The 12,761-nt window shown below is 34.5% G+C and overlaps 1 protein-coding gene across 1 annotated transcript in view; it reads right to left on the reverse strand.

The window, feature by feature from the left end:
• The window catches only part of CysRS (cysteine--tRNA ligase, cytoplasmic), a 269,424-nt gene that overhangs the window by 15,604 nt on the left and 241,059 nt on the right, over window positions 1-12,761 (reverse strand). Inside the window, exons 16-17 of the mRNA XM_090414790.1 lie at window positions 11,793-11,858; window positions 66-147 (exon numbers count right to left, since the gene is read on the reverse strand). Coding sequence (XP_090270916.1) covers window positions 66-147; window positions 11,793-11,858 — 148 coding nt within the window. The remainder of the gene's footprint in view (window positions 1-65; window positions 148-11,792; window positions 11,859-12,761) is intronic.

The following is a 12,761-nucleotide window of genomic DNA, read 5'->3' on the forward strand; positions in this document are numbered from 1 at the left end:
AATGAATCATTAAAAGTGAATTCTTTTTGATAATATAAACTTATTTAAGAATGTACATAACATACCTTTCAATTTTCTTGCTGATTGTCTAATACTTTCTCGAAAATTAGCTAGAACTCTAAGGTAGGGAATTGCTATTTCTTCTGCCTGGAAATATAGCATATTTTACATTCATAAGTGCTACACAAAAATGACTGATGTATAATTGATAGAATAGAACTATATGGATAAGCAAAAGACAATAACATGGCCTGCCTGACTGGCCAAGTGGTTAGCATACCTACTCTTCAATCAATAGGTGGCTTCAAATCCAACTGCAGGAATGGATGTTTGTCTTTAGGTGGGAGATGAATTTTGTTTGTTTTCTAGAGCAGGCTTTATGTAAAATAAATTAACAAATAAAATATTCCAGCAATGGATGGTCTATCACCTAGACTAAGTCCAGACAAAATTACAAACGTGCACAACTAGTTCAACACATATGCTGTTACGTGTGATGTGATGCCATATATGTCAGCCAAGTGAAATATATCCTCCCAAAGTGAATCAGCTGCCATTTTGGGAAGTATTATTGTAACATTCTTTACAAATCCAGCAACTGATGTCTTTTTCATTTAATACCAGTTTAATTAATAAGACTGTTTTGTTGATACTAACAAACTTATAATGATCATTTATACTAATGTGTTTCATTTATTTACTTAATTCATATTAAAAAAAAAATCAGTGAATGCCTTTTATTCCCTTATAGTGAGTAAGCAACCCTATCTATCTTTTGGAGACTGCTAGTGGGGGGAGTTCAATCTCCATCCGTAGCCAATCTGAGATAGCTGGTCCAAGACTATCACTAATTATAAGCAGCATCCGATTAATACACGACTGACAACTATTGCCATCCCTTGGTCCCTAACAATACTATTGTCTGAAATAGTGTGGGTTTTATAGTTGATTTTCTTGAGTTTAAGGGAAAAGTGCCAGATATAGACTAACTCGGGGAACAGTTTAAGAAAAGTTTTTAAACTGTTCTAGTTGGTGACTAGAATCGATCCTACGTCATTCTTTGGATAGCCTAGTGTAGAGAATGCAAATATCACTTCCACTAACCTACAAAGGCCTTTAATTCACATTAATTTACATTTAGTATTTAAGTTTCTAGTGGTACATGATGTTTTGATATGTGGGAAAGCTATAATTAATTATGCAGAGGTGTACTTATAAATTACACAACCTCCATTGATATATGCATGTAAACACAAGAAAGATATTTAATTAACCAAATATTTCGGTCTGGAAATAGCAGACCATCCTCGGTGGTATTAACCAAATATTTCCAGACCGAAATATTTGGTTAATTAAATATCTTTTTTGTGTTTATGTGCATATATTATTCAGTCTTATGTCACAAGTATCCTTAAAACAGCACAACCTCCATTGGTCCAGCAAAAGAGTTAATCCCACAAAGACTGTAATTTCAGGTGCTGGAAATTCAGTGGTGTACCTGCAATTTTTTTTTAATAAAACCTCATCTCCCACACAACATTAATGTACTACACATTTAACCTTTCTTGGGAGGGAGTCACAAAATTTATTAATAACTAACATAATTCTGTCATTGGTCACTTAAGGGGCAATGCCAGATGTTATTAAACTCCACATCCTGAAAGGAATGAGAGCTGACTAAGAAAAGTAAGAATTCTAAACGAGGAATATAAGAGGGTGAAGGGAATCAAAACACTGGGATCTAATACAGATGACATTTTCCTTGTTTTGAGTCATTACAAAATAAGGAAAACTAATTGAAAAATAAAAAAAAATTGATGAACATAAAACTTTCAATGTTTGTATGCTTTATGAATAAATTGAACAAGAATCCATTTAAAAAAAAAAAAAAAACGAATCCAACATTAAATTCTTAACTTTTCAATATCATGCCCCAACAGTATGCATTCACTTGGTTACTGAGTAAATTAGTATGGCCAAGATGACAAAAACATATCTTATTAAAAAAAAACTTCAAATTCATTAAAGATTTAACAGTTAATATTCCTCTAGTGTGATACCAGCATGGTCAGAGCGAATACACTGACCAAACACACAGTTAAAATCAAATATGATAAATATACTGAAAATATAAATCTGTATTTCTTATAATATACATAATTGATTTATTAAACACAGCTTAAAAACAATGAATTAGCTGAAGGACTTTCACCCAAATAGAAGAAACCAATATGGAATCAACAATGTTCAGATGTGATTGGTGCAGAAAGTATTCACAGGAATCCTTGAATTGCATATCTTCCAAAAATCTCTGAAAACAGATGAAATTCATATACTCTTCATGTCTTATCTCAGCAACTAACCAGTTTGACTACAGTATAGAATGGTCTTCAACAACCAGTCCTTGTCTCCTGATGGAGATATCCGTGAGAAATAAAGAAACTGACACATAACTACAGTAAAGATAATTTATTAAAAATCTTTTTACTAAGAATACTTTTTTGGATTCTAATAGTGTAATAGTTCACAACATGGCATTCTTACAGATGACAAGAAGATAACTATTGTTTATGCATGTAGTTTTAATTTTAATTTTCCATGGTTTTATTCATCAGCACTGGGTTTTGTGTACCACAAACCAAAATATCTACAGTTTAACAGTAAAATTTTAGACAAATATCTTTACTGTAGTTATGTGTTAGTTTCTTTATTTCAATGAGTCCTTGAACTTCATGGAGGTGTTACTGAGAGCTTGTAATTAATTAACAAAATTTGTTGTATTTAATAACATGGAAATAAAATGTTGTGAATTACAAAGTAATATGATAATTAATACTTAAGGAATTGACAGCGTACACTAGAAATATATATTAAATCAACTTCGGGCTATATTAGGTGTTCTTGGCCTTTGGGCTGAAGTTCTTCTGATGTATGTTTCCTAAATTTGGGACAGTCTCATGCATCCAAATTTGTTGATGTTTGGCATGTTCCTGAGGGCTGAGGCTGATTCCATGAATAGTCTTTCATATTTGAACTTGCTGTGGTGTATTACTGTGGCTTTCTTCCACCTTATTCTGTGGCGAGTATCCAGAGCATGGTCTGCAAGCCCAGAGTGGCTGTACTGGTGAAATCAGATGTAGTCCTTGTGTTCTGAGATTTTGATATTTGCTGTTCTGCTTGTTTGGCCAAAGCAGGACAATTTACAGCTGCAAGAGGCCTGGTACACACCAGGTAGGTCTAGGGGAAGGATTTGGTCTTTAGTGGAGTGGATAAGGGATGCCAATTTTCTATATGGTCTGTAACAAGAGTCAAGTCATGTTTTTTTAGGATTTTGTTGATTTTTCTGAGGTGCCTCAGATGTAGGGAATGGTGATGGATTTAGAGTAATCTTTTTTGTGGAGGGGGTAGGTGGGTTGTGGATAACTGGTTTTAGTATTTTTAGGATTTTTTTTTGGGGGGGGGGGGATAGCCATTGGCTGAGAAAGTGTTAAGGATGCTATTTAGTTCAGTGGTTAGGGCCTGGTCATTTGAACAGATTAGTTAAGCCTTGTTGAATAGTGTCTTTATAACTCCATATTGTTGTGAGGGGGTGGTGGGATTGTTGGTGAATGTATCTACCTGTATGGGTGGGTTTTCTATAAAACTGAGAAAACCAAGAAAACTTTGGTCAATTCTACATGTTGTCTCGTGCACTGCAGCAAATAAAGAATTCGAAAGAATACGGAATCGACATATCAACAAGATTGATAAATTAAAAAAGAACTCGACGTCCAAACCAAAACTACAAACCCACTGCAGTTAACTTTTCTTCAATTATCTTGAAGCCTGAAGCACTCAATGCTGTGTCACGTGGTCACAACTTCGCCATTGCTCCAAGGAAATTAACTGCCGAGGAATTAATGATCCAGATTGTACGCGGGATTCGCCACCTTCCAAACCACATCACCAACGTTATTAGATTGGATATAGCTGGTGTTCTCAAAAAGCAAAACCACCAAAAACCAACATATCCATTAGTGGATACAAGTCTCTATAGGAAATGAAGAAAAACAAAGAAATAGTTATCACCAAAGTGGATAAGGGAAATGCCACTGTGGTACTCAATCATACTGACTTCACATGTAAGCTTAAGGTTTTACTATTAGATCGAGCTACTTACCTCCCCATTGAATACAATTCCACCAACTCACAAATTAGATAACTCCATAGGCTCCTTAAGAAGGTTACTTCTTGGTCTGTGGAGATTACTAACAGACTAAAACCATATAACTCTAGACCCCCCCCCCCGGGATATATGGGCTCCCAAAAATATATAAAGAAAATGTGCCATTATGTCCCATAGTGGATGGCATTGATTCCCCCCACTTACAAACTAGCCAAATATTTAGCCAAAGCACTCTCACACTATACTGGCAACACACCATCACGCATAAAAAACTCAGTCCACTTCAAAGCCAATATAGAAAACCTTGCACTGCAACATAATGAAATAATGGTCAGTTTTGACATCTCCACCTTATTCACAAATGTCCCCTTCAAAGAAACCTTTGAGCTAATTCAAGCTAAATTTCCTCCCGATATCTCAGCCCTATTTTAGTTCACAATGAACTGAGGCTATTTCGTTTGGCAGGAAAAATTCTACAAACACAGAGGGGACAGCCATGGGTTTACCACTCTCCCCACCCTTGGACAACTGCTTTATGGAGACTTTTGAAGAGAAAGCCTTAAACTCTGACCTACACAAACCAACCACATGGCTTCGCTACATTGATGATGTGTTCATTATTTGGCCACATGGCCCAGATACACTCCTCTCCTTTTTAACACACTTAAACAACCAACACCCTAGAATGAAGTTCACCCTGGAAAAAGAGAAAAACAATAGCCTCCCCTTCCTAGACACACTAGTCACCTGCCAACCTGATGGCACCTTGGTTTTCTCAGTTTATAGAAAACCCACCCATACAGGCAGATACATTCACCAACAACCCCCCCCCCCTCACAACAATATGGCGTTATTAAGACACTATTCAACAGGGCTAAACTAATCTGTTCAAATGATCAAGCCCTAACCACCAAACTAAATCACATCCTTAACACTTTCTCAGCCAATGGTTACCCATCCCGAAAAAAAATCCAAAAAATACTAAAACCAGTCATCCACAACACACCTCCCTCCCTCCACAAAAAAGATTACTCTAAATCCATCACCATTCCCTACATCCGAAGCACCTCAGAAAAATCAACAAAATCCTAAAAAAACATGACTTGACCTCTTGTTACAGACCATATAGAAAATTGGCATCCCTTATCCACTCCACTAAAGACCAAGTACTTCCCCTAGACCTACCTGGTGTGTACCAGGCCTCTTGCAGCTGTAAATTGTCCTGCTTTGGCCAAACAAGCAGAACAGCAAATATCAGAATCTCAGAACACAAGGACTACATCTGATTTCACCAGTACAGCCACTCTGGGCTTGCAGACCATGCTCTGGATACTCGCCACAGAATAAGGTGGAAGAAAGCCACAGTAATACACCGCAGCAAGTTCAAATATGAAAGACTATTCATGGAATCAGCCTCAGCCCTCAGGAACATGCCAATCATCAACAAATTTGGATGCATGAGACTGCCCCAAATTTAGGAAACATACATCAGAAAAGCTTCAGCCCAAAGGCCAAGAACACCTAATATAGCCCGCCAGGGGGGCACCATCAGGACTTTAGGAAAACGGTAGCTTCCTCATTTGCTGTTATGTGGTACTTGCGTGCACGTGTCTTTATCTTAAGTTCTCATGAAGATGGCAATGTGACGTTGCCAAAATATTGGAAAGTATATATTAAAGTTGATTTAATTTATATTTCTAGTGTACGCTGTCAATTCCTTAAGTATTAATTATCATGTTTAACCAGCATATAAGCCTTTCTACAAGAATTATGAAGTAATATAACCGTCCAAAGTTTTTGTGAAAGAACAAAGGTCAAAGTTGAATTAATTTGTGTCTAAAGAAATTTCTAGACAGATTATTGTATTAACGTATGACCTAGTGCAATTGCAGCCACGAAGGTAAAATATGTACGGGGGTTTACCCCCTTAATGCAACGACCGAAAAAGGTGGCAGGTGCAGAACCATGTAATACTCAGGGGATCAATATGTAGCAGAACCCAAGGTCAACAGAGCCACATAAAAGGGGTTTACTACGGCAACAAGGGGGGCCTTTTTAGTGAGCTACAGGTTATGGTAAGTTACAAGTTCCAACGAGAGAGTTACAGGTTCCAGAAGTCGACAAGGTCCCAGAATCGAGGAGTGATGGATATGGTGAGGTTAGAAGTTACAAGATGTTTACAATGTGAATTTCGGCAACGGAAGTCACAAGTGAGAGTCGCAACAGAGTTTTTGCTAAACATCGTGGGAGATGATTCGTAATAGTCAATGGGACCTGCATTCCAGCCATTAGATGCCAGAAGTGTGAGACAACTAATTTGTTTTTAGAAGAAAGTAGATACCGGATTTTCATGCCACCAAGTTCCTGATGTTCACAAATAGTGAGAAGAAATCTCACACATCCCAGAGAAGTTACCCATGTGTGTTGCTAAGGTGAAGGTAATAGAAGTAAGTGATTCCAAGGATTGATCAAAGAGGACCAGACAACTGTTTTAAAGTAAGATCTTCCTATTGTTTCAGCTATAGACAGAATTGTCATGGTGACTTGTAGAAAGTTTGTTTGTTATGATACTTGAGGACTTTAGGCTGAATGGTGTTGTTAAATTATATGTGAGAGAAAACTTAGCTAAATTTTAAGGTGAAATATCGCATTTAATATTATTGTTATTAGATATGCCTGCATTTGTTTAAGTGAGATTGCTTTAAGTGTAACAAGGTGTTAACAAAGGAAATATTATAGACACGTGGTCTTACAAGAATTGTCTTCATAAGAGTAGTAATTGTAACATGTATTGAGAATTGTCATTGAAGCATAGAACCCGATTTACTTCAATCTTTAAGTTTAGCCTTTTGTACATTTCCTTGATAATGAATAAATTGTTTTCTTGTTTAAATAATTTGCCTGATTCCTGTTACCAACTGCACCGCTCATAAAATTCGAATATGTATGTCCTTGAATTGCCACGACTGTAGAATAGAAGTTTTACGTTGCTAGATTTGGTCATGAGTGAGAGAGGAAAGTTCCGTGATTAACTGAGTGTTTTTCTTCAGAAGGATATTCATTGCTTATCCACGAATTTCAGTGGCACAGCTAGAAATCAAATAAATTTTCCAAAATTCAAATTAGAAAAGCACCAGTTGTTCAGACAAAGAGATTGGATCCAGCCAGAGGCAAATTCTTAGTTTGGAAAGTTTTGCACACGAGAACAAAAATATTTGCGCCTTGAGACAAAAAGAGAAATAAGTTGAGTGAGAGGATTAAAGATTAAGAGATAAAATCAAGCAATGGATTATATACTTGGAATACGACTGTTAAGATAAAAGTTAAAGTAGAACATTGAGGAATAAGTTTTGAATAGTATAATATCGTAGATTTTACAAAGACAAGATTTAATATAAGATTTAAATAAAACAATTGTAACAAGATTTAATAATAATAATAAATGCACTAAATTTTATACTGTAATACTGAAATGGTACTTCTTCATTATCATTTAATATAGTAATTTTCCATGGTCACTAAATCTGGATATTTATTCTATGTTTTCTGGAAATGAATGCAATCCATGTTCTTTTATGAACCAGTACGACCATATTTGGTATGGATGCTTAGATGTTGATTATCAATCATGTTGATATTTGGTGGAATAAACATGTATCTGTACATAATCAATTCAAACTAAATTTATTTATTTAAAAAACTATTATGCAGATATTTTTCCTTTGCACCAAGGCATGTTCACATCTTTTTGCCTGTGAGTGTACTTGTAAGCGTACTTACAAGTACAGTGAGCACGTACTTGTAAGTACACTGACAAGAAATCAAACACAGATTGAGTGTGAATGGCAGGATCTTACAGGTATCCTCTATCGGTGCTGTGATGGAAATTGCTGAAGGTCTCATGATGATCTTACAGATTTTTGGTAGAGTGAGGCAGATTATAGGAATATGCTCTTGGATTTATATCTGCTCCTGTGGTAACAAGGAAGTTTTTCCCTACTGAATGCAGTGATCTGTATTCATTCTCCTAACCTGAACAAGTATAGCTGCATTAATTTGCCAAAAATTTGGGACACTGCTATCTTAAGATTAACTCCTACATAGCCATAATCCTTTTTTTTTTTTTTTTTTTCACAACATTAGAGAGTGCCAAATTAGGAATTTAGATCTTTTTTCCATTAAAATTTAATTGTCTCCCTTACTCATTATCGCATATGAAGTATAACATGCTGCTTTGTGCTCTGAAGATGCTGATTTGGAATTCAGTGAAATATAAGCCAGTTAAAAACATCTATTTTATAAAATAGTTCATTTATCATTAAAATATCATTAAAATAAGTTACAAAATAATGTTCAACATCTAAGCTTATCTACTAGATTCATGTTCATAGCAAAACAGCTAACAGTAGACATAGGATTAATAACTCTATTCTATCAAAAATTTTGCTTATGAATATGAAGTTACTTGGCCAATAACATGCCAATGGGGAAAATACATCAAAATTAAAAAAGCGTTGATAAATATCTTAATTATAATAACTGCTTCCCTTCCCCAATATAAAGGTGGAAACCAAACCCTGCTACATTTATATGAGAGGAATACTAGAATATCAGGTAGTTTTTAGCATTATCCCAACATTATTGATCTTTTCTTCTCTGTTTTGAGTAGTTTTTTTTCTATTTTGAAATAACCCTCCCTGAGCCAAATGTTCTCTGGTATTAAAACAGCACTAACTGGAATCACCTTTGGAACTTCTTTTCTATGCTTAGACTACTACTAAACTTATCTGATTCAAATACTTACACCGAAAGTCAGAGAATTAACTCTTGCTGGAATGAAGGGTTTACACATCTCCTAGAAAAGTGTATTATTCTTATGTTTTGTCTTTACAAATCTGTTTATAAACTACTGATATAAAATGTCACTTATTAACGATATATGAATATAAAAAAAAATTATTGAACTGAAGTTAACTAATTAGAAGAATCTTATTTATTTTGACATTCTGTGAAGTGTTCTATAGTGCACAGACCTGGTGTTTCGGGGCAGGCATCCAATATGACACTTTCTGTTTCTTTATGCTTTGAATAACATTCTGCATTGCCTTTTTTAGATTTATATTTGATCCACCAGGCAAAAGCTCAATTGGAACTACGGCATGCAACCCTCATGAAAATTGCTGGCAATGAGTCACGTAGTCCTTTTGAATTATGCATTTCCAGAATTTGTTTACAATAGTTATGATATACTGCTTGAAAGGAAATTTTCCATTTGTAGGATTTTTGTAAACAGGAAAACTTCAGTTGCATATTAAGTGTAGGTCTAGCTTCTTGAACTATGCATGGTTACATCCTGGATCAAAAGGTTCAAGAAGCTGATCTGCTTTATCAGTTGCTGTGTATTCATTATGCATTTCACAGAGTATTGGTTACTCTATAAAACCAGCTGAAAATTTTGTGGTTAATCATATATGTGACCTCTGGTCTTCTCATTTCACTATAAGAGCATTTTCTTTGTAAAAGAAGTCATGCCATAATGCTAGAGATTTTCATCTGAAGTTTTTTGGCTTCCTCTATTAGTACAAATTGTCGCAGTCACTGTATTCTATGAGCTCTCCAAAAACGTATGGCAATCATGTACTTGTGTACTAGTTATCCAACATTACATGATGCACTATCTGAGAACAGATTCTAAAAAATGGACCACTATTTTTTTTACTATATGCAAGTTTATTTTTTCCTTCAACATCGGGCAAAGAAAACTAATTTTCAGGTCTTTCCTACAGTACACTTTAAAGTGAGAGTTGTATCCATATCAATTTTTCTCCCCTGTTATGCATACCAAACCCAATTTTATACCAAATCTTGTATGCGTTTTGGTTTTTATAATGTTTTTACAAAAACAAGACATCCTTTCCTTAGAATTAAAGCTTCATTGATATGTTTTTCTGGGTCCACATTTTTCATGGAAATTTTTATCAAAACCTTAAGTAGAGGATTTTTTTTTTTTTTTTTTTTTTTGCATAATTTATTTTGGTGATGTACTTGTCTCTATTCATTAGAACAGCACTAAAATAAATAAATAAATAAATAAAATAAAAATCTGAATGCCTAGTTCATTCTTGACCAATACTGATTAATATAACTATATTTACATATTCCATTATAAAATTATAGTGCAAGAAACATAACAATATAACTTTTAGTTAGCTACAGCTTTTCCACATGTTGTTTACAATGTTTAATGAGAAATCATTAAAAAAAATATAGTCTCTAATATCACTGGTGGTAAACGTATCCACACATTCTAAAGTTATTTTTCAGGAAAATCAATTCTAGAGGGACTAATGGCAGCTTTGGTTGACCCAAAATAGTAGAAATAAGAAAGTTGTTATTCCTCTTTATAAGGCCTTGATATATTCACACCTGGATTACTGGCAGGTCTATGCTCAGGTTAAGTCTCCTGAGGATGAGGAAACAATGGAAAAAATTCAGGAGAATAACCAAAATGGTAGGTGATCTGTGGAATGTTCCCTATGAGAACAGACTGAGGTATGTGGATCACAAGAGTTGGTTGATAGGAGGAAAAGAGGGGATATAATAAAAACATTTAAGTTGCTTCATGGCAATGAGTTCTTCCAGAACAAGAAGTCATCATTGGAAGTTGAATAAAGGTGTGGTTAGTAGGGATGTAAGGACTAGATTTTTTTGCTTGGAAAGATGTGAATAAGTGGAATGGGTTGCCAGAGTTAGTTGTGTGCTTTGTGTGATGATGTGAGTACTTTGTTAATGGGTTCAGGGAGAGATGTGATAAATTGCGTGGATAGTTAGGGTCTCCCATGATGAGTCTTCAGGCTCCATGGAGGTGCTCACACAATAATAATAATAATAAATACTGATATCAAACTCCATATCACTTTCATCTGGTACCCTTGTCACTATCTGGATTAAATCTCCAGAGGTCTGCTACAGTGAGAGTCAACTATAAAAACTAATTTTTAGCATTATCAAAAAAAAATCTAAAAACAGAGAATGAAAATTCCAGTTTTTCTGAACAGTGAGTTCAGATAGACTATAACATGCATTCTCTGAGATGACATTCACATGGGAGTGAAGGTTTCTGACTATTTGATTAAAAAGCATTATGAGGACTTTCAAGAATGATATGACAGGTATTTCAGAGTATTTTCATGTGATGACTTCGGCAGTGGCATCATCACAGGGGATAGCAACGCTTTCTATGGAGTCTGTAGAGAAAAGGTTAATAATCTGTGAATTAATTCTGGATGATGTCATTAATTTTCAAGCAAAAATTAACAGAAAGATGTTATATATGATTACATGCAGTCACCTCTCACTTATAACAAACACCATAACAAATTCACTCACTACAACTAGCGAAAAATTCTAACCAAAACTTCATAGCACAAGGCTATGCAATAGGAAATTCAATATAACATATATTTCTGTGATCTCCAGTGGTTTGCTATAGTGCGAGTCAACTGTAAAACCAATTTTTAACATTACAGAAAAAAATCTAAAAACAGAGAATGAAAATTTCAGTTTTTCTGAACAGTGAATTCAAATACACTGTAACATGCATTCTCTGAGATAATATATTACTCACATTTTCAACAGCAGCTTTCCTATGTGGAAAACCCAACATATCTTCATCTTCAATAGCACCAAATATCTAAGGAAAATTGAATGAATTTAAGTGTATCATCAACAATTAGAAGATATATTTTTTTATCAAGAATTTTAAAGCTCCTTAAATAAAACTTTCATGGCATTATAAAATATCAACTTTACATTTTTCTAGAATAATCATAAGAGGCTGTGGAACATAATGTAAATGAACTAACAAGTAACTTTTGATCATTCTGCCAGAGACCTTGTCCCAGGTTTTTTTTAGAATTTTATGTCAGTGTGTATCCGAATACTTTGGATAAACTTTCCGAATACGTTGGATTTCTTTCTTACAAGGAAGGACTTCCTTGTAAGAAAGAACATCACAGATACATCAGAAATGGACAATATGAAAAACCTGGAAAGCTCAGCATGCTATCAAACATGAACTGTTGTACACACCCAATCTAGGTGAGAAGTAATTTCATTGCACAGCTAACATCTACAGAGTCATGAACTGAGTAAGAGCATGTCTTTGTAGAATATTAAATTATTACTATTATTATTTTTTTATTTCAACTAATTTCATGTAATGTTTATACTATTCCCATTTCACAAAAAAACATCTGCATGGATGGATTATAGTAATGTAAACAAAGAATAATTATTGGTTATCTTTTTATAATGAAGATTTTCCAAACATGCTATGAAGTGTTTACAGAAATATCCTCAAAATTGATGTATTACTTTACATGACCTTTCTCTCTCTTTTTAATTTTTTTTTACTATACAGTAACCAAGAAAACTATTATAATGTGAAATTAAAGAATCTATAACAACTGCTCACATTATGCTGCAACAATTGCAGCATAATGAACAGTTGCAAGGAGAAAAGATGATCGGAAGGAAGTGGCAAGTACTGGTGACAGTTTCACCTTTGATCTTCACTAGGTTTAGTTCTCGTACA

This window comes from Typopeltis vanoorti, chromosome 25 (assembly GCF_054136105.1).
Source record: "Typopeltis vanoorti isolate ZY-2024b chromosome 25, IOZ_Tvanoo_1.0, whole genome shotgun sequence".
NCBI classification, from domain to species: domain Eukaryota; kingdom Metazoa; phylum Arthropoda; class Arachnida; order Uropygi; family Thelyphonidae; genus Typopeltis; species Typopeltis vanoorti.